The 27,950-nt window shown below is 45.8% G+C and overlaps 3 protein-coding genes and 1 long non-coding RNA gene across 5 annotated transcripts in view; 1 reads left to right on the forward strand and 3 right to left on the reverse strand.

Annotated features, from left to right (window-relative positions):
- The window catches only part of LOC309338796 (amine sulfotransferase-like), a 66,582-nt gene that overhangs the window by 7,682 nt on the left and 30,950 nt on the right, over positions 1-27,950 (reverse strand). The window contains exon 1 of one of the 2 annotated variants that reach the window (XM_081856253.1): positions 26,577-26,694. The exons of the other annotated variant lie outside the window; for it this stretch is intronic. The gene's annotated coding sequence lies outside the window, so the exon portion shown is untranslated. Of the gene's footprint in view, positions 1-26,576; positions 26,695-27,950 lie in introns of those variants that run through there. 2 annotated transcript variants of the gene reach the window in all.
- Positions 400-10,294, reverse strand: LOC309338791 (amine sulfotransferase-like). Its single transcript, XM_081856240.1, has 7 exons — positions 9,919-10,294; positions 6,595-6,743; positions 4,137-4,345; positions 2,503-2,629; positions 1,635-1,729; positions 864-1,044; positions 400-708 (listed from the first exon to the last, which is right to left on the reverse strand). The coding sequence occupies exons 1-7, from the start codon at positions 9,981-9,983 to the stop codon at positions 584-586; spliced, it is 951 nt and encodes a 316-aa protein (XP_081712366.1). The 5' UTR covers positions 9,984-10,294; the 3' UTR covers positions 400-583.
- LOC309338822 lies at positions 3,004-3,821 on the forward strand. The gene is made up of 2 exons (XR_014155067.1): positions 3,004-3,155; positions 3,251-3,821. It is a non-coding gene; the product is annotated as an uncharacterized lncRNA (long non-coding RNA).
- Positions 18,428-24,083, reverse strand: LOC309338650 (amine sulfotransferase-like). Its single transcript, XM_081855974.1, has 6 exons — positions 23,935-24,083; positions 21,933-22,069; positions 21,343-21,469; positions 20,672-20,766; positions 18,752-18,932; positions 18,428-18,597 (listed from the first exon to the last, which is right to left on the reverse strand). Exons 1-6 carry the CDS (start codon positions 24,074-24,076, stop codon positions 18,473-18,475), a joined length of 807 nt encoding a protein of 268 aa, XP_081712100.1. The 5' UTR covers positions 24,077-24,083; the 3' UTR covers positions 18,428-18,472.

Below are 27,950 nucleotides of genomic sequence, written 5' to 3' on the forward strand. Positions count from 1 at the left end.
CCCCTCCATGCCTGTGGGGTGCCCAGGACAGCTGGGTCAGGCTATAACACCAACCTCTCCCTCCCTCACATGCCTTTGCACCCCTTAGCAGCAGGTGGCGTCCTCTGTCCCTACAGGGCTACCTGACTAGGGCAGCTGTTTCTCTCCCCCCCCCCAAGAAAACACACAAATGTGTTGAGGGGGTGTTTGTGCATGCTTGCCCAGGTCTGGTCGGGTGCTGCTGACCTAGTCTTTGAAAGTAAGCCTAGTTCTGCCCCTGTTCAGATCGCTCTGTTCACTTCTGAATTAATAACTAATAATCCCAATAGTTAGTTTGGGATTCCTTAACTTTTGCACATGGGGTAAGAAATTAGGACATGTTGGAATGTAGAATGTTGGAATGTAGAAAGAGAAGAAGCGGACAGTACATATGTAATTTTATTGTGGTGTTTTTTAAAAAAATATTGTGCATATTCGAACATTAGGAAGCTGTTAAGCCATATGAGAGGGGTTTTTTGGGTTTTTTTTTTTACTAATTTACAAATAGGGCTGGATTAAATGCATACAGTGCACTTTATTTCATCCTTCCAGGCTGAAGGCAGACTCATGATTCCTCATGGATGTCCCAGCAGAACTTGATGGGCAGCTTTTCCATTCTCTCCTTAAAAACGCTGTCAAATTTTTCACTTTGTGCGACTGTCATCATGTTCTTCCAGTCTCCAACAGTGCCTGGCCCAGGAAGCAGACAGAAAGAACATGCATTGTGGTGGTCAAATAAATATCCATAACGCCAGATATATTCCATCCCTAGATGCAATTGTCAGGAGAATATGTCATGGATTCTGCAAGCAGCACCAAGTCAGTGTGATCTACCATTAACTTACCTTTCCGAAGAAAATGTCCTTTGCTGTGGTCCATGAGATGTGGTGGCAAGAACTCATAGTTTGCCCTGGGATCTGCTTTCATTTTATTAAATGTAGCCTGATCCACAACAGCATCCACCTCCTTTTCCGTCAGTCTCTTTTCCAGGAAGTTGCATAATTTCAATACACAGCTTCTCAGGTCCTGAAATGGAACGTGGTTTTAATGTCAGGCCATTCACAATAGAGAAACCTGACAGCCTAGTGACTAAAACTCATGGAATAGGCAGGATTACAAGCAGGGGAAACAAGCAGCCTGCATCTTTCTTTGCCTAGTTTGGAATAATTGCCATTGCATCATATTGTACTTTCATTGTTGCTTTAATTCCATGTGCCATGCAGAATGCATTATATTCTGGGGCAGCTCTGAGTCCACAAGTAAATAAATAAATGTCCCTGTTGAAGACACAAGGGACATTCTGTGTCATCTCTACTCAGCATCAGAGGCCCTGTGAAATGACATATCTTGCTTGGGACCATGACACTTTATTTATAGCCCCATAATCCCTCCGGGGAAATGGTTATATGCACTATTTGCTGTCTAGGGTCTGAAAAGCTGCTCCTGAATCCATGGCCTGCTAGGCTTTGAAGAATCTTTAGGAAAGGAAGCGAGACTAGCAGGGGAAGCAGCAGCTGAGGGCACTTGAATAATCAAATTGCTTCCTTCCTCTATTTTGTAAAGGTGAGTTTTGATGGATGTTTAATATCAGACTGCATAGCATTTTGATAACTTACCTTCTTCATTTCTTCATAGGTAAGAAACAGAATATTGAAGTCATCCTTGTGAGAGTACCAGCCTTCCACATGGTCCAGCCATAAACTTCCAAATACTGAGAGGAGAAAAGTTGATTTGGCATAAAATGTAGATCAGACTTTTTTTTTTTTTAAAAAAAAAAAAAACATTCAGAGAGAAGCAGTATGAACATATAAACTCCATTAAAACAATTTAAAAAATCATTTTAAGAACCAGCAGTGGAACAAACCATTAAACAGAAGCTGAATTAATACCACCCAACCTCACCAAACACTTTCTCAGAGAAGGAATTTGCAGAAGAGTTCTGCATTTTAAGGCTCCCTGCTGTGCTTCCCATCCCAATGCGATGAGAGAGTGATGGGTCAGCTGAGATCAGTCTAGCCTTCCTCCAGCCCCCTTCCTTCCCACTCTGGCATTTTCCTTATATGGTGTGGAAGTTAATAAAACATTTAAGAGACCATGTCAGGGTTTCTGCGTTATTACTTGACACAAATCTCTACACTTGATTAAGCATTGGGTGTTCCAGCTTGTAATGATTTGTAGCTGCTGCATCCTGATGCAGACAGCATACAAATCCACCTGATTTCCTTTGGGAGTTGGCCAGATCTATACCCTCCCTTCGGCATCAATGCGCACCAGCCATCAGTGGCATAAAATGGTATAGTTGGAGTCTCAGTTGGAGACGCTTTGTGATGCATGGTTGTGGAATTTCCTCAGAGTAACCTATGGCATCAGACATGGCATTCTGAAAAGGTTCCTTAACACAAGGAGAAATTCTTTAATCTGTTGTCAGAGAATAAAGATGAAGGGACAAGAGTGATTCATTTTAGAGTAGCAATTTGTCCTTACCCTTCCCAGCCAAAAACCTCTCCATGAAAATTCCAAAATCTTCTACTTTTTCTAATTTGACTATAGTTTTGGAAAAATGGTAAAAGGAAACCAAGACATCCTTTGGGTTTCTGGACACATAAACAACCTGCAGGAATAACAACAAATTCTTTTGATTTCTTAAATAATAAATGGATGGATCTCAGATATCTCTTCTTGTGGATTCTTGGTGCTTCCAAGTTGCTTTACAGCCCTGGCAGCCTCACCCTCTTTTGCAACATGAATGTCACATGCACAGTGCAATCCTATGGTGTTGAATGAGCTTATTCTTATTAAGTCTGTTGGATGGCACCCTTGTAACGAATGACATTTTTAAAAAATATTTTTATTTTGCTTTAAACCAATACATACAAATATAGACAACCAAAATTACAAAAGAAAATTACTTAATAATGATAATAATGAAAAAGCTAAAAATATAAAAAGAAGGATGAGAAAAAAAGGAAAAGGGAAAGGGAAAAAAAAGAGGAGGAAGAAGAAGAGCCAGAACACAGAAAGGCTCATCTACTGTACGCTTCCATCAAGGTCACAGCAGATCATTATTCTTATCAATTCTCTCGATCTGCATTCCAAGGAATCCCTCAATTTGGTATCAGGGAACATTTCTCTATGAGGTATCATTCTAAACATAACCAGGTCTTTCTTGTTGAACCCTTATCCCCTAGATAATTATTTATACATTCCTATTCTTCTTTCATCATCTTTTTAGGTTTATCTCGTAGTGCGTCTGTCAGCTTTGCAAGCTCCAAGTACTCGTACAATGAATGCCATGTTCTGATTGGGCTGCAAGATGGCTGAAGGCCACCACATAAAATGGATGCTTTTGATGAACTATTCATAAATTGTGCTGATCAAAGAGTGAATGGAATCTGCATGTTCTGGCCAAAGTACTGTACCTGCAAGGAAACATAAAGACTGGCTGTGCAATGCTAGTTACAAACAATGAGTATCGTACTGTGCCAAAAGTTACAGAAGGCCAGGTGCAAAGCATGAGAGTTGTGATATGCCAAGAACACGCTAAGGGTGGAGGACTGCCAAGAACATGTCAAAGGCAATGAGAAATGCCAATATTCAGATGTGCATCAAAAAGGACTATATAAGATCAGGCTTTTCAGGAGGGTTGGTGTGTCGGATGCAGCCAAGATCCCGCTGTCTGCCCACCCGATCCAGAAGAGTGGTGAGTGTATGTGTGATTGTGTGAGTGACTGAGTGCATGTTCCCTTGCCTTGTTATGTGTTCTGCTTGTTAATCAACAAAGCAATGTTATGTAGAAATTCCAATATATTGGCTGTCTGACTGCTTACTTGTGTTCTGCCTGAAGTGCACTGAATCTCAGATAAAAGAACCTGTTTTATTCTTAACACCCTCCAGGACTTTTACTATGGTGGAGCATAAACTCTGTGCTGTTTAGGAGTCATGGGAATTATTTCAAGCTCAGGGTGCACAGAGCATTATTCATTCATATGGACAATGGAATTGCAGCTGGATGAACTGCCCTCAAAATCAGAGAAATGTTAACGGAAACTGAGATGTTCATTTAAAGAAGGCATGACAAACATTGAATATGATCAAATAATAAATGTGCTGTTTCCTACTTTTGCTCTTCTGTTCCTTAAGCCTTTGGGTACTAAATAGTAGGGTAGATGGGAAGCAAAGAGGCGAGGTGATGGACGACTGACATAATCCACATTGCGGTAACGATGCTCCAGCCACGGAACTCTGCCTAGTAAGTCGACTTTTTCGGTTCCATCTCGGTGACCTTCATGATAAATCAAGCTCAAAATATTTTGGGTCCATATTGTGCCTATAAACGAGAATAAGTTTACTTAATTTCATTCATATGGGGACGAGGGTGGCACTGCGGTCTAAACCACAGAGCCTAGGGCTTGCTGATCAGAAGGTCGTGGTTCAAATCCCCGCGACGGGGTGAGCTCCCGTTGCTCGCTCCCAGATCGTGCCCACCTAGCAGTTCAAAAGCACATCAAAGTGCAAGTAGATAAATAGGTACCGCTCCGACAGGAAAGTAACTGGCATTTCTTTGAGCCGCTCTGGTTTGCCAGAAGCGGCTTAGTCTTGCTGGACACGTGACTTGGAAGCTATCTGCAGAGAAAAGAGTCATCCGCGACTGGCCCTAATGGTCGGGGGTACCTTTACCCTTTACTTTAATTTCATTCATTGTCATGAATGTACTTAGTGCTTTAAAGAGTGAAATAACTGAAAACAACATGCAATGGGGTGAGCTCCCATTGCTCGGTCCCAGCTCGTGCCCACCTAGCAGTAGATAAATAGATACCGCTCCGACGGAAAAGTAAATGGCATTTCTGCGAGCTGCTCTAGTTTGCCACATGACCCGGAAGCTGTCTGTGGACAAACATCGGCTCCCTCGGCCTATAGAGCTAGATGAGTGTGCAACTCCAGAGTCGTCCGCAACTGGAACTAACGGTCCAGGGATACCTTTACCTTTACTTTAATTTCATTCATTATACTAACTACATGTACTTAGTACTTTAAAGAGTGAAATAACTGAAAACATGTCTCTGCATCGTGGAGCTTACTATATGAATTGCAACACTAAAAAGAAATGAGAGAGGAAGGGAATCAACACAGCAAGCAGAGGCAGATTTAGGGACCTGGCTGCACGGGTTGCCAACACTATGATGTCAAATAGAAGGTGAGAGGTGGGGGGCACCAAATTTTTGTGTCACACAGACCACCACTGAAATAGGGGCAGCAAAGGGTGAATGAGGAACACTGACCAAGGCTTCCTTTCCATTGTAGATGAGAAATGGCCAGTGGAACAAACATAATAGGCAAAAGGCAGTTGCAGAATCCTTTCTTCATGTCACCCAAGACTTAAATGCCTATACGATGCAGAACTTCCCCTCTCTCTCCTCTCCCACTCTTGGTTATTGTGTCCTATCCACTGCATACGGACACCCCCCCCCTTGAGTGGCAAAGCATTTGAATGTTTTTGATGTGTATTTATGTTGTTTTCAAAACCTCAAACATGTTGAGAGTGGTGGAAAACACATTATTTCATCTCTTTTTAAAAAACAAATCAGAACATGGCCCAGTTCACCTTTATGTAACCAGGTAAGTTCCATACTACCCACATTGACTTCAATTTTGCATTTGGTTTTAATATCTACTATGTAGATATATGTGGGTATCTGTCAGAGCTGCCCCAAGGTCCCAGCTCACAGAGGAGCAACGCCAGGTCGTCGTTATGTACAAAAGTCTTTATTGAAGTTCAGTTGCCATTTCAAAGCCGCAGCGCGCAGCTCTACGTCTTAAACCCTAGACCGTCGAAGTCCCGTCTGAATCTCCTCCCCTCTGACACCAGTTTAAGATCCTAGCCCTGCTCCACCTCTTCCGCTGCTCTCTCCTCCCCTGGGTCCTCCTGCCCGCTGGGGCATTCCCCTTTCTGGACTCTTCTGACGCTGAGTCGCCTGACTCCTCCCCCTGCCTCCGGCGGGCTTTAGGACCTGGTTCCCAATCCTCATTCTCTGCTGTCCTGCGCTCCTGTACATTTGAACTTGCCTCTCGCGCCAACCCAGTGACCTTCCTCCTGACCGTTACACTGCTTCTGTCACTGCTTCCCTCTTCCGGGAGGCTTGCTGGACTTGACCTCCCCTCCTTTGCCTGACTCTCCGATGGAGGCGTGGTCATCCCTGACTCATCTTCTCTCCCTGGTGGGGGATACGCTGGCCCCGATACCTGGGACTCTTCCCTCCCACTATGCTCTGGTGGGGAAGCTGGTCCTGATTTCCAACTGCTGCTCTGGGAGTCCCCGCTGGCCCCTTGCTCCTGGAGTGTCCCCCTTGGGAACCCCCTTGCCCTGGCCACCGGCGCCCCCTTCTGTGAATCTTCCGATTCTCTGGAGAGGCTCATGGAATCTCTTGGGCCACTGTCATCTTCTCCTACGCTCCCCTCGGATTCTTCCCCTTCGCTCTCCATCTCCTCCCTTCCCTGTGCTTCTGCTCTTGAGCCCCTGACAGTATCCAACAGGGTTGAATTGAAATGATGGTTCAACCTACGAAAATGTACTCTTACCTGATTTTGGATAAGTGATTAAAAATACATCACTGTCTCTTAATTCAAAACCCTCCAGGGAATCTAAGTAGTCCACTGAAGTAAATGCTGACGCGAAATAAAATCCTTTGTATGTGAAAAGGTATTTCTCATCTGGTTGCATTGCCTGCCTAAGAATAAAGAGAAGAGAATAGTTCTCTCTATTATACGACAATGGGGAATCACAAAGAAATAGAGGTGTCATTTTGTGAAATCCTACTCCTCTTGCAGACCCCATAGCAGAATCCCATGCTTCTCTTCCATCACAGGTGAGCAACATAAAGGTCCATCATTTAAAGAACAGAGACTTGACCCATCATTGAAGCAACAAAGCATCCCCCCCCCCTGCTTTAAGTGTTTCTTAAAATGGTGCTGCTTTCAACTCAAAGTTGGCTTTGGCCTACACAATAATGCTTTTTTCTCTCACCCTCACATAGTTATTCATCAAGTGCATGTGTGCAGCATGCAAAATAGCAGCCCTTGGCCTCACTTTATGCTGCCTGGCATCATAGTTTGGTCAGTGCTGCTATCCTGACACACATTCTTGTACTCAGGGGAGGTGGGAAGGAAGCAAAAACTGCTCCCTGGAAATGGATCCAGGGGAAATGAAAGACGGAATCTGTTGGGAACTCTTGCCATTTCCTCCTGGGTTCTTGATCAGCGTCAAGAAATTGGGGTGACGTATAGTCCGGGCTTCCTGGGACCAAACCATAGATGTGCCTGGGGACCACAGGGAGGCAAAGAGAAAGGTACAGTACTGGTCACCGCCCATCTGGCTTCCATTGGAAGCTTTGGCTGAAACTGCTGATGAAATGTGGTGCCCAAGGACGTTCCATGGAGGGAATGCTGCCCTCAGCTTCATCTATGATAATACAGAGAGTTGGCTAGACATACAATGGGCACTGTAGGGGCAGGTGTTCCCATACTGAGACACCATTGCCAAAATAGATCTTTCTTTTTTTTGTCTCCTCCCTGCACCAATTTCTCTCCTCCCACGTAGCGTCTGACAAGGAAGGCACTTGCAAGGGTGGGCTCAGTGCATGGTATAAGGAGGCGGGGAATTATTATGGGAGAAAGTTCAAGGCTCCATTGGGTGCTGTGGAAACCAAATTTGTCGCCAGTTGTCGCCAGGCCTTTTATACCTGTTAGGACATTTCAGGCCGTAATATAGAATATGATGCATGACATCGAGATATACCACCTGGTGATATTATAGATTAATGGGTGCTTTATAGACATTTAAATAAATAAAAAATCCATTGCTTAAAAGTGATAAAAGAAATGAAATGCCATGAAGCCTGAAAATCACTTTAATTCTCTATATAAGTCTTGTGTTTCATCGCTAAGAAATGCAACAATCATTTAGTGGAAAACATTGTATGTCCAAAATAGTAACAAGAAAAATACTCCGTTTGATTTTCCAATATATAAATTAAGGGTTGTATCCCATGCCAAATGAGCAGGGTTCCACTTGCACAATGGGAGTTCACATTCAGTCCCCTCAAAATAACTATTAATCTCTGGTAGCACAAATGTTGCATTCTGTGTGACACCATAAAAGAATATGAACTGTGACAAGAGTTTCCATGCATCTGATGAAATACCTTATTGCCCCTCAGAACTCTTGCAAGAAAGAGTAGATTAGTGGTTTGTCATTCGGTAGTCCTGCTTTTCCCTGGAAAGTTTAATTTACAAGAAAACTTACCTACCTTTTTTTTAGAGTCAAAAAGTGTGGGAGAGAGAGGGAGAGACCGATCTCTTCTGTAGCTTAGAGTATTTCAGCTTTTCAAGGCTCATGTTCAGAGCTCTCAAGGAAACTGCTTTATAGAATTCTGTTAACTAATAAGAGTTTGATTAAATCGATGCCTCCTCCTTAGTAAATAATTCCTTGCAAGTTATGCAAGAAAAGAACGGTAACACAGGAGCATCGAGGCACATAATCTAAAGAACAACATGGGATGAACTTTGCACAAGCAACAGCCAATATCAACAGTGGTCTTTGTCCGTTTAAGAAATAAATACAGTATTATATCTGGTCCACTAGTAGAAAATGGGCTCAAATGGTACAAGAGACCTGAGATTCACCAATGGATGTCTATTTGTACACACATGCCTGCACTGACTTACACCCCAATAACACCAACTTTAACTCCAAAATAATCCCTTTTTGTTGTAATCCAGAATGAGGCAGCTAGACTGGTGACTGGGAGTAGCTGCCGAGACCATATAACACCGGTTCTGAATGATCTTAATTGGCTCCCAGTCCATTTCTGAGCCCAATTCAAAGTGTTGATGCTGACCTTTAAAGCCCTAAATGGAATCAGTCCTGTATAATTGAAGGACCGTCTCCACCCCCATCGTTCTGCCCGGACATTGAGGTCCAGCGCCGAGGGCCTTCTGGCAGTTCCCTCGCTGCGAGAAGTGAGGTTATAGGGAACCAGGCTGACGGCCTTCTCGGTAGTGGTTCCTGCCTTGTGGAATGCCCTTCCAGTAGATGTCAATGCAATAAACAACTATTTAACTTTTAAAAGTTAAACCCCTGTTTAGGGAAGTTTTTAATGTCTGATGCTGCATTATTTTTAATATTCGGTTGGAAGCCACCCAGAGTGGCTGGGGAATAAAATTATTATTATTATTATTATTATTATTATTATTATTATTATTATTATCAATAATAATAACAATATGGCGTTCGTACGGAGCCCCCAGTCGTCTCACAGACTATTGACCCGTACACCACTAATCACTGCCACCAACCAGGTCCTCCCTGGTAAAATCACTTCAGTCTCAGTCAGCTTTTCAATTCATAAAGAAGAGTGTATTTTATTTCAGACTTAAAGCAAAACTATTACAGCATTCCAAACAGTGTTCCTCTTTACTTTCTTAGTTTTAGGTTCCTCTCTCTATCTCTACTACCACCCCACACTCAAGGACCAACTGCCCTAACTGTCTCTCTATTACCAACTGCCTTTCCCAACCAGCCAACCCACTCAAAAACCAACCAACTACCCACCCACAAATCCCAACGAACTCCCAGAACTCCTCCCAGAACTCCTTTATAGACCCACTGACTCCACCCCCTGGGTCCTGTCTGTGCAATCTATTTAACTATTTCCCCTTCAGCACTCTCTCATATATGGTAACGTCACATACCTCCCCCCCTTAAGAAGTTACCATTCAGGAGGGTTAACTTCTTAAAGTTACACTCCTGATCAAACAGTTTTGTATGTGTTTTTTGTGTGTGTTTTTTTAACATATATATATATATATATATATATATATATATATATATATATATATACATACAAAAACAAGTAAATTGTTGATTGTCTTTGTTCATCCTTCACTTTCTGGTTTTCGTGATAAGGCATCTGCCACAATGTCCAAGGATTCTTTCTCAACCTTCGAGAGGTGCTTTTCTCTAGGCAGTAACTTTCTGCTGATGTAGGTGATTGGATATAGGTTTCCTTCTGGTCCTGGCTGGCTTAAGACGGCCCTGTTTCCGGTTTTTGAAGCGTCCTCCTTTTACACGGTAGGGGTTCACAACAATGGGTTTGGCTTCCCTGTGTCGATCCAATGTTCCACACCTTTGGCCACACCTGGAATATTACTGAACAAGGATTCATATTCCAGCAAGATCTGTTTTGCTTCCTCTGGCTGTTTAAGGGTTAAAGTCGGAGCCAATTTTCTTAAAATACCTGGTGGATACCTCCCTCCCCCTCCCAACCCCCATCTGAGCGCTTTTGGCTTACCTAGTTAGGTGGACGAGATTGTTCCGGCCTCAGCTTTTGTTGGGGTCGCTGCCGCGCTCCCACCTTTCCGGCACTTCTGGGGGGTAAAAAATTTGACCGTTGGCGGGGCGCGGTGGGCGCCTGCTCTCGCCCGGCTCCAAGGAGCATTGGCGGAGCGGCGGCGCTGCCCGCCAATCGCGCCAGTGTACTCGTGGCCCGCGCAGGCCTCTGAGGCCTTGGCGCGGCCTGTATTCAACCCATGGAGGATTTTGCTGGATCATTCAGGGTCCTCCATTTTGATTTTGCATGTGGCGCGTTCCCGCCTCGCTGCCCGGCATCGGGGCATCCTTCCGAAGCCCGGCGGCGGGAGGAGGTGTCCCCGCCCCGCCGCCAGGCTTCGGAGGAGGTCCGAGGACAGCGGGGAAGACGAGCTGCGCTTCCCCGCTGTCCCGGAGATTTCCCTATGGGCTGTCGTCTTGCGAAGCAAGCCCATAGGGAAATTCGTCTTGCGAAGCGCCTCCAAAACGGAAAACCCTTTCGTCTAGCGGGTTTTCCGTCTTGCGAGGCGTTCGTCTTGCGGGGCACCACTGTAGATCCATTTGGGAATTAGTAAGCAAGTATTACTTTTGGTTTGTTTTCATTGTAAATTGATTCTATCCACAGGGTCTTCAGTCCACCTGGTGGCTTAGCCTGGTACTGCACCTCCTCCCATTGAACTTGAAACTGCTAGTGCTTTCTGCTGGCCGGCCTGAGGAGGTGCACTGACCTTATAATAGATATTTCTTCGCTCCTTGATTTAATTTAAGTAGTATTTTATTTCATTTAGTTATTATTTAGGCACGAGTTAATTAATTATTATATTTGGTTCTGTTAAGGACTACAGTGGTGCTTCGGTGTTAGAAGGTGTTTGGCCAGCTGTTGCCAATTATCCTCTGAAGTTTGATAGCCTTCTTGTCTGTTAAATTTGTGAACTTTCTTTGACTTTTCATTTTGTCTCCGAACTAGCAGGTATGGCTCCAAAGAAAGCTTCAGCCTGCCCTGGCCCATCTACCACCGCAAAACGGCCTATTAGAGGCCCATCCCGGGCGCTGCGCTCACCTGCTCCGAGACAGCCGGTGGGGCGGGTACAGTCCTTGGTGGCAAGCATGGCCGGTGATCCAGCAGCCTTGTCTCGCTTTGTGGCTGATATGGATGGTTTTCTTCAACAATGCTCCAGTCAGCCTTCCACGTCTGCAAGGCCGCCTCACCCAGTGGGGGCGTCGTCACCGGTTTCATCGGCATCTAGCAGGAATGGGGAAGAAGGGATGTCAGCTGGGGGCGTTGGAGTTGATTCCCAATTAACCCAGCCCCATTACTTACTTGCTGCTCGCGGCCATTTGTAGAGGCCAAGTCGTTCCTCCGGGAGGGCCTCAGGGAGGAGGAACCCTTCAGCATCTTCTACCTGCCGAGGCGGGATTGTCCAGCCTCCTGCTGAAGTGGCGTCGGGTTCTGGCCTCTCACGTGTTGTTTCCTCTCCAACAGCTCCAAGTTTAGCACAACCAAATCTTGATTCTGAATCTTCTATTGAAGACAGTTTACCAGTTCCTGCCAGGAGTCTTCAGGCGGAAAACGTCGCCGCAGGAGGTGTTCCCGGAAGCATGCCAAACGGAGGAGGGATGACACTTCTTCATCCTATACTGGTACGTCATCTTTGGGTTCTGATGATGAGTCGGGTAACTCAATGGAATTTTATTGGGGTATTGGAGAAGTGGCTTCGGGGCTCCCGCGGTGGGCTTGGGAACGGAGGGCCAACACGCACCAGGCGAAGTATGGGGCTGTACAGGAGTGTAGGGACGGCCTGTTGGTACCTGATGTTAAGGTCTCTACCAATTCTGCCAGAGACATCATTCCAGGTTCGCAGTTGGCAACAAAATTACGGTCTAGGATATTGAACGGCCGTTCTGTGGACATGTTCAAACTGGCCCCACCTTCGGAGGATCAAGAGAAAGGGAACTCTTCCAAAAAATGCCCTGGTACCTCCACTATAGACAGGACATTCGAACACTGGCTCGATTGTTTCCAGGTCTTTGCTGGTGTGGTTGTGGCGGCTTACCCACGGAGATCTCTTCATCTGATAGTTTATCTATCCATTGTTCGCTCTGCCTTCACCAAAGCTGGTGAAAAAGCTGCGATCCAATATGATGAGAATTTTAGGCGCCGTGTGGCCAGGATTCCCTCGGCCCGCTGAGATCGTAAGAGTCTTGATGTGTGGACCACCCACGTGGCCCCACTCATCAATAAAAAGGTGCAGGAACAACTGAAGTCAAGGACGGTGGGTTTTAAACCTGGCCGTCGCCTGCTGTGCTGGGATTTTAATAAAGGTTCCTGTCAGTGCCAGGGGTGCAAGTACGCTCACCTGTGTGAAAGATGCAATAGTCAGCATGCCGCTTCCTCTTGTTTTGGAGGTCGGCAGCCCTTTCGCGGGGGAAGGGGGCGTTCTCAGCAGCCCCCCAAGCCAGCCCCTTCCCCTTCAACTTCAGGAACAGGGAAATAGTGTATTGACCGCCTTGGCTCATACTCCTGTTCGCCTGCAGGTTCTGCAAATTTGGTTGCAGTCTTACCCCGATAGGGATGCTGCATGTTATTTGAGTAATGGCTTTTCGTTTTGCTTTCGGATTCCGGTAGCCATGCCTCCCGTGGCACGGAATCCTGCTAACCAAAAATCAGTTCGCGAGCTACCTCAGGTTGCCCGCAAAAAGATAGCAAAGGAGGTGGCTATGCAACGTATGGCTGGTCCTTTTGGTGCCCCCCCTTTCATAATTTGCATGTATCCCCATTGGGTATCGTGCCAAAAAAGGCCCCAGGTGAATTTCGTTTAATTCATAATTTGTCGCATCCCAGGGGTACGTCGGTCAATGACGTTATTCCTCCGGAGCTCTGCTCCGTAAAGTATGCCTCTCTTGATCAGGCGATCAAGATGATTCGGAAGTTTGGCCATGCAGCTTTATTGGCAAAATGTGATATCGAATCGGCTTTTCGCCTTCTGCCAATTCATCCGGAGGATTTTTGGCTGCTGGGTTTTCAGTTTGAGGGCAATTATTATTTTGACAAAGCTATGCCTATGGGCTGTTCAATAGTGTGTGCCGCCTTTGAATCTTTTAGCACCTTTTTGGAGTGGGCCCTCAAGTTTAAAACCGGACTGGGCGGAGTCACGCATTATTTGGATGATTTTTTATTGGCCTCGGCCTTTGATACCGGCGATTGCTCGGTGCTGCTGCAAGCCTTTGCTGACCTTACGCAGGAACTAGGGGTTCTGCTCGCCACAGACAAGACTGAGGGTCCAGTGACCCAGCTCACTTACCTGGGTATCTTCTTGGATACGGTCTCTCAAACTTCTAGCTTGCCAAGTGACAAGCTGGTAGCCCTGAAGAAGATCATAGAGGAATTGCTTCCTCTGAAGAAAGTGTCTCTTAGGCAACTCCAGTCGCTTTTGGGACACCTGAATTTCGCATGCAGAGTGGTGGCTCCTGGGCGCCCCTTCTGTTCACGCTTGGCCCGACTCACTGCGGGGTTGAAGGCCCCACATCATCGGGTGCGCCTCTCTAGTGAGGTGAAGGCCGATCTTGGCATCTGGCTGGAATTCTTGGAGGAATTCAATGGGGTGTCGTTATGGCAAGACACATTGAACTTGCACAATGACTTCCAGGTACAATCGGATGCTGCAGGTTCCCTAGGCTTTGGTCTTTATTGGAAAGGTCCTTCCCAGCCAGCAAACCGGCACCCTATTTCATTTGATTTGTTGAGCAGTATGCGCAAAAAGTTGCGGGTGGTGTGTTGGTCGGGGTATGAGGCTCGCCTTTTTTCAGCTGCCTTCTCTATTGCCTTCTTCGGAGTATTGAGAGTGGGTGAGATCGTGGTGGAAGATCACAGGGATGGTCGCTCTAGGGGCCTTTTGCTCCAGGACGTGCAGTTATCCCCAGCTGAATTGAGAATTACAATTAGGCATTCAAAGACGGATCACAGGGGTAAGGGTGCCCTTATTCGTCTCCCTGCTACGGGGGAAGCAGGCCCCTGCTCTGTAAAGGACATCAACAAGTACCTGGTGGTGCGTGCACAAGGGGATGGGCCTCTGCTTAGGCATGAGAATGGGTTGCCCCTATCAAGACACCAGTTTGAGAAGGTGATGCGTAAGGCGATTCTGGCTTGTGGCGGCACAGCCCATGATTTCGCCCCCCATTCATTCAGGATGGGGGCTGCCACGACGGCAGCCCACTGGGGCTTGTCAGCCGCCAGAATAAAGGATTTGGGTCGCTGGAAATCAAATGCGTTCAGAGGTTATGTTCGCTAACAATTGGTATCTTACACTGCTTTTGTTAATTTATCAGGTTTAGCGGTGGTCCGCATTTGGTTGGTGGGGCACAGCATCGTCCATTGGGCTGGCGTCGCAGCACGGCAATCTGGAACGGGTCCAGATCTCAGCCTTCCTCCACATATACATTTGTCTTGGCTGTCCAGATGGGGAATGCGGTGGTCAGAGTTCCTGCCGTGAATCCGGAAGCAGTTGCTCTTGGAAGGTCCACCAACGGCTATTGTGGTGCAGCTGGGTGAGAACGACCTGGTGGCCATGGACTGTTTTTCACTACGTGCTGCAATTTTGGGTGACCTGGAGACGCTGCGGGCAATGGTGCCAACAGCAAAAAATTTTTGGTCAAAGCTTTTGCAACGACGCATTTGGAGGGGCAGTCGTTGCCCAGCCGCCACTGAAAGGGTCAGAAAACGCATAAATTCTGCTGTATCTAAAAAGATCTTTGAGCTGGGTGGAGATGTGATTTCCCACCCTGAGATTCTTTTTCAGGTGCCATCCTTTTTCCAAGCTGATGGAGTGCACCTTTCTGCTTCTGGGAATGAGGCTTGGATAGGTGCGGTGGTGGCCAAGCTGAGGTCTTGGCTGGGTCTGTGAGTGGTTTGGCGGTGAGCTGAGGGCTCCATGGCGGTTAGGCATTGGTTAAATTGGTGCTTGGAGGGGTAAGTGCCTATCCCTCCAAATGATGCGGAAAGGGAATTCTGTTAAAGTAATCCAGGGGCTTGCCATTCTTTTCATCCTTGTCCATGGCGTCGGGCTTGGGCCGTGCAAGGCCCACAGGAACATGAGGGTGAGAAGTGAGGGTCTGATTCCCAGCTTCATTTCTCACCCAATACTTTTTTCCCACGCTGGCTTCCGTTGGTGTCCAGAAGGGCCAGCTCTGTCCTTGAGGGCAAGGACAGATAGTCATAACCAACGCCTAAGCAACCACTCACATTTTTGTATTTGAATAAAGTTGTGGCCAAAATTATGCCAAAAACCTTAAACAAAAATTGATGTGTGAAGTGTGAATTTTTGGTGGGTGGCATTGTGGGACTCAACATGCAATAGGACTGGGCAACTCAGCCTGTACTAAATAATATTGAGATGGTTTATAAATATCAGAGTCTGGTTCAAGTTTGGGATCTGAAGAATGTGTGCTGCTACGCTCTTGGAAGAGCACAAAGAACCATTTATTTAGGTCTTCTTATAAAATGTAATTCCCCTTCATGGATCACTGCCTTGTTGTGGCGAAGGGGCTTCAATAACTCTGAGAAGCTCTGTGATGGCCTGGGAATCCGATTCAGAGGCTGAACCGGAGGAATCCCAGCCTGCACAGGAGTCCCCGCCTCCAGGGCCGGCTGAGCTGGGGCAGGGCCTTGATTCTGAAGCACCTGCACCTGTGCCGGATCCTCAGGAGCAGGCACCAGGTGAATCCACTCTGGCTCCGGAGGCGATTGAGGATGCATTGCCTACAGGTGTGCCTCGCCCCACGGTAACCTCCCCCCCTGGGCCAGCACAAGCTCTGAGCTATGCTGTGCAGGGCCACCCAAGCTGGACAGGTCATAGCCAAGAGTTTAGACTCAATGTGATCCACCTGGAGAAGGAACTGGCAAACCACTCCAGTATTTTCCCAAGTAATCTCCATGGACATAAAAAAGGAGAAGCTTTGAGAAGAAAGTGAGAGTTTCCAAGGCATGCTCTGGTTCATGGGGTCACAGAGAGTCAAACACAACTAAGACGACTAATCAACAACAACAAATAAAATGTAATCAATTTTATCTATGCCTTTTCATGTGATCGTGTTTGCTGTGTGAACTACAGGGGGGAGTACGTGTGTCAAATCACTTCAAGGAATATATTTGGGGTGCATTTGTCTCTTTTCAAACTTCACTGCCTTGAAGTGGCATGCAGCATGTGAGTACAGATTTTTTTCTACAGCTAGCCCTGTTTTTGAATTCTGATTAATCATTGCCATCCAGTAGGAATCAAATGCTTTCACCATCTAAAATGTTTGTGAGGCAGTTAGATAGTTCTCCCATTTATCTTTTTCAAACCCACTCAGATACACACTTGAGCGCCCTTTGCAATGTTTATCATCCTTGGGGTCAGAGGAGTTCCTCTGGAATCAGACTTTGTCACTCGTCTTGCACAACCTTCCTCCAGGGGAGTGAGGCAAGGAAGCGACAAGCAGCCCTGTCCTCTGAATTAAAGCCAAATGTGTTCAAGAACACTTTCCCTCATAATAAATTTGTTTAGGAATGAAGCGTTCAAAGAGATTATTCATTAACCTTAAAAATAAATATCTGTTCCAGCAATCAAGATTATCCATCAATTATTTGCAACACATGGATTGCTAATTGAACAAGCATTCTTCAGGGGCCAAAGGTGAGGAAGTGACAAGCAGCATACAATAAAATTGCTCTTGTAATTTTTATGTTACTTGTTCTACAGTTCTGAAATTATACTATATCACACATTTATGCATACCCAGCAATTTGGTGTAACCCACCAAAGTGACTTATCTTCACCAGGGAAATGATCAAATATCCATATTGGTTTTGTCAGACCATTACAAGGAAATTACTTCCTGCCTGTTGTACTTCTACTCAAAATGGCTTCAAATAATCACAAACATCTGTTTCAACAATCACAGCTCTCGACCAATTATGTGCCAACCCGCAGGCTGAAATGTTTGTCCAGATGGAATAATTGGAAGAGCATGAATAAGAATTCCACTCACAATAAATAAATTGATGATGTGAATGAGCCGGATGATTTACATTGCCATCTGGGACACCAATAGTTAGTTAGTTTGGTTTTTTTAAACAATAATTTTTATTAATTTTCAATTACAATAATCCAATGCTAGGCTCAATATAACAGTGCCAATTTAAAATACAATTAATAATCCCAATAGTTAGTTTGGGATTCCTTAACTTTTGCACATGGGGTCAGAAATTAGGACATGTTGGAATGTAGAAAGAGAAGAAGTGGGCAGTACAAATGTAATTGTTTTGTGGTGTTTTTTAAAAAATTACAGCACATATTAGAACATTAGGAAGCTATTAAGCCATATGAGATTTTGTTTTCTACTAACTCTTACAAATAGGGCTGGATTGTAACTCGCTCTACGTGGGGCTGCCCTTGACACTGACCCAGAAACTCCAGCGGGTGCAGAATGCTGCAGCGAGACTCCTTACGGGGTCTTCGCTGCGAGATCACATTCATCCGGTGCTATACCAGTTGCACTGGCTCCCGGTGGAGTACAGGATCAGGTTTAAGGTGCTGGTTTTAACCTTCAAAGCCCTATACGGCCTAGGACCCTCGTACCTACGGGACCACCTCTCCTGGTATGCCCCACAGAGGAACTTACGGTCTTCAAATAAAAACATCTTGAAGGTCCCAGGCCATAGAGAGGTTAGGCTGGCCTCAACTAGAGCCAGGGCTTTTTCGGCTGCGGCTCCAACCTGGTGGAACGCTCTGTCACAAGAGACAAGGGCCCTGCAGGACTTGACATATTTCCGCAGGGCCTGCAAGACAGAGCTGTTCCACCAGGCCTTTGGTCAGGAAGCAGCCTGACTCCCTCCTTGGCAATATTTACAAAACTTTAGTTTATGGTTGCCATCAATTTTTATTTTAATTAATTTTTATAATGTTTTTATAATGTTGCACTGTTTTAGTGTTGTTAGCCACCCTGACCCTGACCCCGGCTTCGACCGGGGAGGGCGGGATATAAATAAAATTTATTATTATTATTAAATGCCTACAGTGTACTGTATTTCATCCTTCCAGGCTGAAGGCAGACTCATGATTCCTCATGGATGTCCCAGCAGAACTTGAAGGGCAGCTTTTCCATTCTCTCTTTAAAAATGCTGTCAAACCTTTCACTTTGTGCGACTGTCATCATGTTCTTCCAGTCTCCAACAGTGCCTGGCCCAGGAAGCAGACAGAAAGAAAGTGCATTGTGGTGGTCAAATAAATATCCACAACTCCAGATATATTCCTTCCGTAGATGCAATTGTCAGGAGAATATGTCATGGATTCTGCAAGCAGACCAAGTCAGTGTGATCTACCATTAACTTACCTTTCCGAAGAAAATGTCCTTTGCTGTGGTCCATGAGATCCGGTGGCATGAACTCATAGTTTGCCCTGGGATCTGCTTTCATTTTATTAAATGTAGCCTGATCCACAACAGCATCCACCTCCTTTTCCGTCAGTCTCTTTCCCAGGAAGTTGCATAATTTCAATACACAGCTTCTCAGATCCTGAAATGGAACGTGGTTTTAATGTCAGGCCACCAACAATAGAGAAACCTGACAGCCTAGAGACTAAAACTCATGGAATAGGCAGGATTACAAGCAGGGGAAACAAGCAGCCTGCATCTTTCTTTGCCTAGTTTGGAATAATTGCCATTGCATCATATTGTACTTTCATTGTTGCTTTTATTCCATGAGCCATGCAGAATGCATTATATTCTGGAGCAACTCTGAGTCCACAAGTAAATAAATAAATGTCCCTGTTGCAGACTCAAGGGGGCTTCTGTGACATCTCTCCTCAGCATCAGAGGGCCTGTGAAATGACATATCTTGCTTGGGATCATGACACTTTATTTATAGCCCCATAATCCCTCAGGGGAAATGGTTATACAGTGGTGCCTCGCAAGACGAAATTAATTCGTTCCGCAAGTCTCTTCGTCTTGCGAGTTTTTCGTCTTGCGATGCACGGTTTTCCATAGGAATGCATTGAAAATCAATTAATGCGTTCCTATGGAAACCGCCTTCCCCCGACCTCTTCTGGCGGCATTTTAAAATCGCCCGGGACAGCGGAGGACTTCTCCGCTGTCCGGGCGATTTAAAAGCCCCTGGGAAGGCAAGCAGGGGGGACGAAGCCTGGGCGCTCCTTGCGGAGAGTTGCCAGCGCGCCCAGGCTTCGCGGCCCCGCCGCCCGGCTTCGGGACATCGTTCCGATGCCAGGCGGCGGGGGGAGGCTTTCTCGCCCCGCCGCCCGGCATCGGGACGATGCCCCGAAGCCGGGCGGCGGGGGGAGGCGTTCCTGCCCCGAAGCCGGGCGGCGGGGGGAGGCTTTCCCGCCCCGAAGCCGGGCGGCGGGGGGAGGCGTTCCCGCCCCGCCGCTCGGCTTCGGGGGGAGGCTTTCCCGCCCCAAAGCCGGGCGGCGGGGGGAGGCGTTCCCGCCCCGCCGCTCGGCTTCGGGACATCGTTCCGATGCCGGGCGGCGGGGGGAGACTTTCCCGCCCCGCCGCTCGGCTTCGGGACATCGTTCCGATGCCAGGCGGCGGGGGGAGGCTTTCCCGCCCCAAAGCCGGGCGGCGGGGGGAGGCGTTCCCGCCCCGCCGCTCGGCTTCGGGACATCGTTCCGATGCCGGGCGGCGGGGGGAGACTTTCCCGCCCCGCCGCCCGGCTTCGGGACATCGTTCCGATGCCGGGCGGCAGGGGGAGACTTTCCCGCCCCGCCGCCCGGCATCGGGGCATCGTTCCGATGCCGGGCGGCGTGGGGAGGCGTTCCCGCCTCGCCGCCCGGCATCGGGGCATCCTTCCGAAGCCCGGCGGCGGGAGGAGGTGTCCCCGCCCCGCCGCCAGGATTCGGAGGAGGTCCGAGGACAGCGGGGAAGACGAGCTGCGCTTCCCCGCTGTCCCGGAGATTTCCCTAAGGGCTGTCGTCTTGCGAAGCAAGCCCATAGGGAAATTCGTCTTGCGAAGCGCCTCCAAAACGGAAAACCCTTTCGTCTAGCGGGTTTTCCGTCTTGCGAGGCGTTCGTCTTGCGGGGCACCACTGTATGCACTATTTGCTGTCTAGGGTCCGAAAAGCTGCTCCTGAATCCATGGCCTGCTAGGCTTTGAAGAATCTTTAGGAAAGGAAGCGAGACTAGCAGGGGAAGCAGCAGCTGAGGGCACTTGAGTAATTAAATTGCTTCCTCCCTCCATTTTTTAAAGGTGAGTTTTGCTGGATGTTTAATATCAGACTGGGTAGCATTTTGATAACTTACCTTCTTCATTTCTTCATAGGTAAGAAACAGAATATTGAAGTCATCCTTGTGAGAGTACCAGCCTTCCACATGGTCCAGCCATAAACTTGCAATTACTGATAGGAGAAAAGTTGATTTGGCATAAAATGTATATCTGATTATTTTTTGAAAAACATTCAGAGAGAAGCAGTACAAACATATAAACTCCATTACTACAATTTAAAGGAATCATTTTAACAATCAGCAGTGCAACAAACCGTTAAACTGAAGCTGAATTAATACCACCCAACCTCACCAAACACTTTTTCAGAGAAAGTATTTCCAGAAGAGTTCTGCATTTTAAGGCTCACTGCAGCTCTTCCCAACCCAATGTGATGGGAGAGTGATGGGTGGGCTGAGATCAGTCTAGCCTTCCTCCAGCTCCCTTCTTTCCTACTCTTGAATTTTCCTTATATGGTGTGGAAGTTAACATTTGCAACATAAAATGCAACATAAAATGGTGTAGTAGGATTCTCAGTTGTAGACTCTTTGTGATGGATGGATGTGGAATTTCCTCAGAGTAACCTATGGCATCAGACATGGCATTCTGAAAATGATCCTTACCACACAGAGAATTTCTTTAGACTTTTGTGAAAGGCGATAAAGATGAAGGGACAAGAGTGATTCGTTTTAGAGTAGCAATTCATCCTTACCCTTCCCAGCCAAAAACCTCTCCATGAAAATTCCAAAATCTTCTACTTCTTCTAATTTGACTGCAGTTTTGGAAAAATGGTAATAGGAAACCAAGACATCCTTTGGGTTTCTGGCCACATAAAGAACCTGCAGGAATAACAACATATTCTTTTGATTCCTGGTCTTATTTTTTCTACTGTTTCTTTTGTTTTGCTTCTATAGTTATTTCTGTGGTTGTGAAATGTGCCGGTAACAAAGTTGTTGAAGTCGGATATATATGCATAAAATAATAAATGGATGGATCTCAGATATCTCTTCTTGTGGATTCTTGGTGCTTCCAAGTTGCTTTACAGCCCTGGCAGCCTCACACTCTTTTGCAACATGCATGTCAAATGCACAGTGCAATGCTATGGTTTCGAATGAGCTTATTCTTATTAAGTGTGTTAGATGGCACCCTTGTAACAAATGCCATTTTTTTCTTTTTTTAAAATACTTTTATTTTGCTTTAAACAAATACATATAAATATAGACAACCAAAATTACAAAAGAAAATTACTTAATAATGATAATAATGAAAAAAGCTAAAAAACAACAAAAAATATCAAAGTACATGGCATAAAACATAATCCACATTGCGAATATTGTACTCCAACCACGGAACCCTGTCTAGTAAGTCGACTTTTTCAGTTCCATCTCGGTGGCCTTCATGATAAATCAAGCTCAAAATATTTTGAGTCCATATTGTGCCTATAAATGAGAATAAGCATACTTAATTTCATTCATATAGGGACACGGGTAGCGCCGTGGTCTAAACCACAGAGCATAGGGCTTGCCAATCAGAAGGTCGGCAGTTTGAATCTCCGCGACGGGGTTGAGCTCCCATTGTTTGGTCCCAGCTCGTGCCCACCTAGCAGTTCGAAAACACATAAAACTGCAAGTAGATAAATAGGTACCACTCCGACGGTAAAGTAAACAGCATTTCTGTGAGCTACTCTAGTTTGCCACATGACCTGGAAGCTGTCTGTGGACAAACATTGGCTCCCTCGGCCTATAGAGCGAGATGAGTGTGCAACCCCAGAGTCGTCCGCGACTGGACCTAACGGTCCAGGGATAACTTTACCTTTACTTTAATTTCATTCGTTATACTAAGTATATGTACTTAGTACTTTAAAGAGTGAAATAACTGAAAACAACATGTCTCAGCATCATGGAGCTTACTATCTGAATTGCAACACTGAAAAGAAATGAGAGAGAGGAAGGGAATCAACACAGCAAGCAGAGGCATATTTAGGGACCTGGCTGCATGGGCTGCCAATACTATGATGTCAAATAGAAGGTGAGAGGTGGGGGGCACCAAACTTTGGTGTCACACAGACCAACACTGAAAGCAATGGGTGAATGAGGAACATTGACCAAGGCTTCATTTCCATTGAGGATGAAAGAGGGAATTTCAGCTAAAGGCTTCATAGAATTTGAGGATTTGGGAAGACAGAACAAAATTTGCTAATAAGTTCCTTATTGTTCAGAAAGCTACCAAAAACTCTATTCCAAATTCTTCCCAGAACATTATACAAATGATATTCAAAGTGTAGGAAATTTTTAAAAAGTTATCTGTTCTCCAAAGTGCAGTGGTACCTCGGGTTACACTTCAGGTTACAGACTCCACTAATGCAGAAATAATCCCTCGGGTTAAGAACTTTGCTTCAGGATGAGAACAGAAATTGGGCAGCGGCAGTGAGACGGGAGCGGGAGGCCATATTAGCTAAATTGGTGCTTCAGGTTAAGAACAGTTTCAGGTTAAGAACAGACCTCCAGAACGAATTAAGTTCTTAACCTGGGGTACCACTGTACTTTGATTCAGTGGATTCAAACCATGATTTTTTATCAATGCTTTCTAGGAACAGAAATGTTGACAAATGGCCAGTGAGACAAACATAATAGGCAAAAGGCAGTTGCAGAATCCTTTCTTCATGTCACCCAAGTCCTAAATGCCTATACAATGCAGAACTTCCCCCCTCTCTCCTCTCCCACTCCCGGTTATTGTGTCTTCCCCACCCCACCAACCCTCCAAGGCAGATTTGGGGAACACTGGGGGCACAAGGGGAGAGAAGAGTGAAGGAAGTTCTGGTGTGGAAGTGGAAGTTACTGCATGGAGGGCACAACTGCATTGGATACGGACCCCTGTTATTATTGGCAAAACTGTGGCAGATAAATGCTGAAATAAAGAGTCACAGGATGAAAAGTTTTTAAGAAAGGAATTTATCAACTCTATTTGACAAACACATACAAAATCCTAAAAGTCAGTGAATACAATAAATCCCTTGCAACCAAATTTGAATGTTTTTGATGTGTATTTATGTTGTTTTCAAAACCTCAAACAGGTTGACACTGGTGGAAAACTCATTATTTCATCTCTTTTTTTGAAACAAAACAAAACATGGCCCAGTTCATCTTAATGTAACCAGGTAAGTTTCATACTACCCACATTGACCTCAATTTTGCATTTGGTTTTAATCTTGTGTTAGGATAATACAGATACTATGTAGATATATGTGGGTATCCAACAGGGTTGAATTGAAATGATGGTTCTTCCTATGAAAAGGTACTCTTACCTGATTTTGGATAAGTGATTAAAAATACATCACTGTCTCTTATTTCAAAATCCTCCAGGGAATCTAAGTACTCTGCTGAAGTCAAATCTGGCTGGAAATAACATCCTTTGTATGTGAGAAGGTATTTCTCGTCTGGTTGCATTGCTTCTCTAAGAATAAATAGAAGGGAATAGTTACCTCTATTATGTGACAATGCCACTCCCGACATCTGGAGGGGGGTTTGCGGGCTCACGCCCCATTCACACTCTCGTGGGGCTGGCTGCAGCCGCGCAGGACCAAGGAAATCCCGGGTTCATCAGTATTCATTATTCACCGTGCCAGCCAATCAGCTGGCGGCGGGGGCGGGACTAGTAAGGGGCACTTAAGGTCCGGGCAGCCCATTCTCGCCCCTTTCTTTTCCTTTCAGCAGCTGCGGTTTCCCTCCCTCCCACCCTTTAATTTCTCATCGGGACTTTGCTATAGGCTTCGGCTGGTTGCCGCAAGGGGCCTGGTAGGAGTTTTTCCATTTGGCTAATTGGCTATATTTGGAAGCCACTTGGTTTTTTCGCCTACCTCGTAGCAAACATCACAACACTTTGGTTTTGGCGGTTAGGCATTGGCAGGGGTATTATTATGCAAATAAGATGGGGGGAGGAATGCCATCACCTCCCCCAAATGCTGATGGGTAGTTCGTTAAAGGACTCCGGGGGGGCGTCGCCTCGTCCGAAACCTATGGAGGCTAGGGCCTAAAGCGCGTTCCTGAGCGGTAACCCCTTGGGGAGCGCCCAGGGATGTGCATCTCGGGGGCTCCACCTGTTGGTGCTTAACCCTTCCCGGTTATCCCGGTTAGTCTGATAGGGCCAATGCCTAAAGCCAATATTGCTCTTACCTGTAATCAATAAAGTTGTGGCCATTTTTCGCCCATTAACCTAAATTCTGTGTCCTGTGTTTTTATTTATTCCATTCTCTGGGAGGGGGCGGGAATAGCCACGGAATGGGAAATCACAAAGAAATAGAGGTGTCATTTTGTGAAATCCTACTCCTCTTGCAGACCCCATAGCAGAATCCCATGCTTCTCTTCCATCACAGGTGAGCATCATAAAGGTCCATCATTTAAAGAACAGAGACTTGACCGATCACTAAGGCAACAAAGCATTCCCCCCCCCCGCTTCAAATGTTTTTTAAAATGGTGCTGCTATCAACTTGTGTAGGGCTTTGCGGTTTACACAAGAAGGTTACACAAGAAGGCTTTTCTATTTTACCCTGACATAGTTATTTCTCAAGTGCATGTGTGCAGCATGCAAAATAGCAGCCCTTGGCCTCACTTTATGCTGCCTGGTGTCATAGTTTGGTCAGTGCTGCTATCCTGACACTCATTCTTGTACTCAGGGGAGGTCAGAAGGAAGCAAAACTGCTCCCTGTAAATTGATCGAGGGGAAATGAAAGACAGAATCTGTTGGGAACTCTTGCCAATTCCTCCTGGGTTCTTGATCAGCTTCAAGAAATTGGGGTGACGTATATTCTGGGCTTCCTGGGACCAAACCATAGATGTGCCTGGGGACCACAGGGTGGCAAAGAGAAAGGTATTCTTCACCGCCCATCTGGCTTCCATTGCCAGCTCTGGCTGAAACTGCTGCTGAAATGTGGTGCCCAAGGACGTTCCATGGAGGGAATGCTGCCCTCAGCTTCATCTATGATAATACAGAGAGTTGGCTAGACATACAATGGGCCCTGTTGGGCAGGTGTTCCCGTACTGAGACACCACTGCCAAAATAGCTCTTTCTTTTTTTGTCTCCTCCCTGAGCCAATTTCTCTCCTCCCACGTAGCGTCTGACAAGGAAGGCACTTGCTAGGGTGGGCTCAGTGAATGGTATAAGGAGGCGGGGAATTATTATGGGAGAAAGTTTAATACCACCTTGTGATATTTTAGATGAATGGGTGTTTTATAAACATTTAAATAAATAAATAAGAATAACCATAAAATCCTTTGTTTATAATTGATAAATAAAGTGCCATGAAGCCTGAAAATCCCTTTAATTCTCTATATAAGTCTTGTATTTCATCGGTAAGAAATGCAACAATCATTTAGTGGAAAACATTGTATGTACAAAATATATTTTCCAATATATAAATTAAGGGTTGTATTGAATGAGCAGGGTTCCACTTGCACAATGGGAGTTCACATTCAGTCCCCTCAAAATAACTACCGTATTTTTTGCTCTATAAGACTCACTTTTTCCCTCCTAAAATGTTAGGGGAAATGTGTGTGCGTCTTATGGAGCGAATGCAAGCTGCACAGCTATCCCAGAAGCCACAGCAGCCAGGGGGATCACTGCTTTCACTGTGCAGCAATCCCTCTTGCAGTTCTGGCTTCTGAGATTCAGAATATTTTTTTTCTTGTTTTCCTATTCCAAATACAAGGTGTGTATTGTGGTCTGGTGCGTCTTATAGAGTGAAAAATACAGTATTAATCTCTGGTAGCACAAATGTTGCACTCTGTTTGACACCAGAAAAGAATATGAACTGTGACAAGAGTTTCCATGCATCTGATGAAATACCTTGTTGCCCCTCAGAAATCTTGCAAGAAAGAGTAGATTAGTTGTTTGTCATTCAGTAGTCCTGCTTTTCCCTGGAAAGTTTAATTTACAAGAAAACTTACCTACCTTTTGTTTTTAGAGTCGAAAAGTGTGGGAGAGAGAGGGAGAGAGTAATCTCTTTTGCAGCTTGGAGTATTTCAGCTTTTCAAGGCTCAAGTTCAGAGCTCTCAAGGGAACTGCTTTATAGAATTCCATTAGCTAATAAGAGTTTGATTAAATTGATGGCTCCTCCTTAGTAAATCATTCCTGGCATGTTATGCAAGAAAAGAAAGGTAACACAGGTGCATAGAGGCCGATAATGTAAACAATAACAGGGGAAGAACTTGTTTCTTTACACAAGCAACAGCCAATATCAACAGTGGTCTTTGTGCGTTTAACAAATAAATGCAGTATTACATAGTATTCCATAGTATGTGACTATGGAATAGTCACATACCCGTTTTGAGAGAAAGAGCACTTCGAACCCCTGGGATCTTGCACTGCTCAAAATTGGGGTGGCATGCAACAAGATGGGATAAGAAGTCTTTCTTGACAATAGATTGCGGGGGTAGGAAGCAGAGGGCTTCTTCACTGCTTTGCTGTCAGCTCCAGCCCAGTTTCTCAGAGATGGGCAGTGGGGGTCAGGCTGGGACTAGTGATGTGCCCCTCTGACCTCCTGAGACCTTGCCCAGGGCCTGATGTGTTTGATCGCTGCTCTCAGGTCTAGGTTGGACCCTGGACGAAATTTTCCTAGACCTTCAGGATGTGGCAAAGTGCAGCCTTCTTCCTTGGTATTTCCAAAGCCTGGGCCCTGTTCCAAGAATACCTGGGGCCTAAGCTCTCTAAGGAGACAAGCAAGCAAACAGGCATCCCTATAGGTGGGTTGGGTCTGCAAGGATTTTTGCACGTGTTAGCATCTGTGTGTCCTTGGAGATGGAGGCAGCATTGGCAATGGCTCAGCATCCAATTTACTCTAGTCCTCTCCCCTGAAGGAGAAGGCTTCTTGCTGACTGGAAGAGGCACCAAGCTTGTTCCACAGCAGGTGGTGCCTGGCTTGGAATGTCCAATGTTAGAGGGGCAGAACATTTTTCTGCCAACCCGCTTGGTGCCTCTCTGTCCTCTAGACTACTGGCCTTCTTCCTGGGCTCAGACGCTTCTTGGGATCCTCATTTCACCACTTGCATCTGGCTAAGACCTTCCCCAGGTTTATTCAGCCCCACCTTCCTGAGCTCCTCCCATTGATTTTCAGGATCCAACCAGTCCCTCTGTGATGTCTCCATGGAACTCATGACATCATTTCTTAAGATTTAAAGGTAGCAGTGGGAACTTCTGATCCAGGTTCTATGGCATCCAAAATTTGCTTTAACCCTTTCTCTCTGCTCCATGATCCCAATGGAAATTCCCCCTTTTCAATCTGACCCATGAAGGAGATTGCTATGGGCATCAAACATACACTGTCCA

Source organism: Podarcis erhardii (genome assembly GCF_964252035.2).
Source record: "Podarcis erhardii genome assembly, chromosome: 3".
In the NCBI taxonomy this organism is placed as follows: Eukaryota; Metazoa; Chordata; class Lepidosauria; order Squamata; family Lacertidae; genus Podarcis; species Podarcis erhardii.

What these genes read in the sequence shown, in the direction of transcription:
- LOC309338791 (XM_081856240.1), bottom strand. Translation starts at nt 9,983, where the DNA reads ATGCCTTATCACGAAAACCAGAAAGTGAAGGATGAACAAAGACAATCA. An exon ending in AATCACTTATCCAAAATCAG is followed by an intron (nt 4,346 to 6,594) that starts GTAAGAGTACAT and finishes TCTCGTTTATAG; the next exon opens with GCACAATATGGACCCAAAAT. An exon ending in GAGGTTTTTGGCTGGGAAGG is followed by an intron (nt 1,730 to 2,502) that starts GTAAGGACAAAT and finishes TTCTCCTCTCAG; the next exon opens with TATTTGGAAGTTTATGGCTG.
- LOC309338650 (XM_081855974.1), bottom strand. Translation starts at nt 24,076, where the DNA reads ATGCAACCAGACGAGAAATACCTTCTCACATACAAAGGATGTTATTTC. An exon ending in CCTATGAAGAAATGAAGAAG is followed by an intron (nt 18,933 to 20,671) that starts GTAAGTTATCAA and finishes GTTCCATTTCAG; the next exon opens with GATCTGAGAAGCTGTGTATT. An exon ending in AGGACATTTTCTTCGGAAAG is followed by an intron (nt 18,598 to 18,751) that starts GTAAGTTAATGG and finishes TTCCTGGGCCAG; the next exon opens with GCACTGTTGGAGACTGGAAG.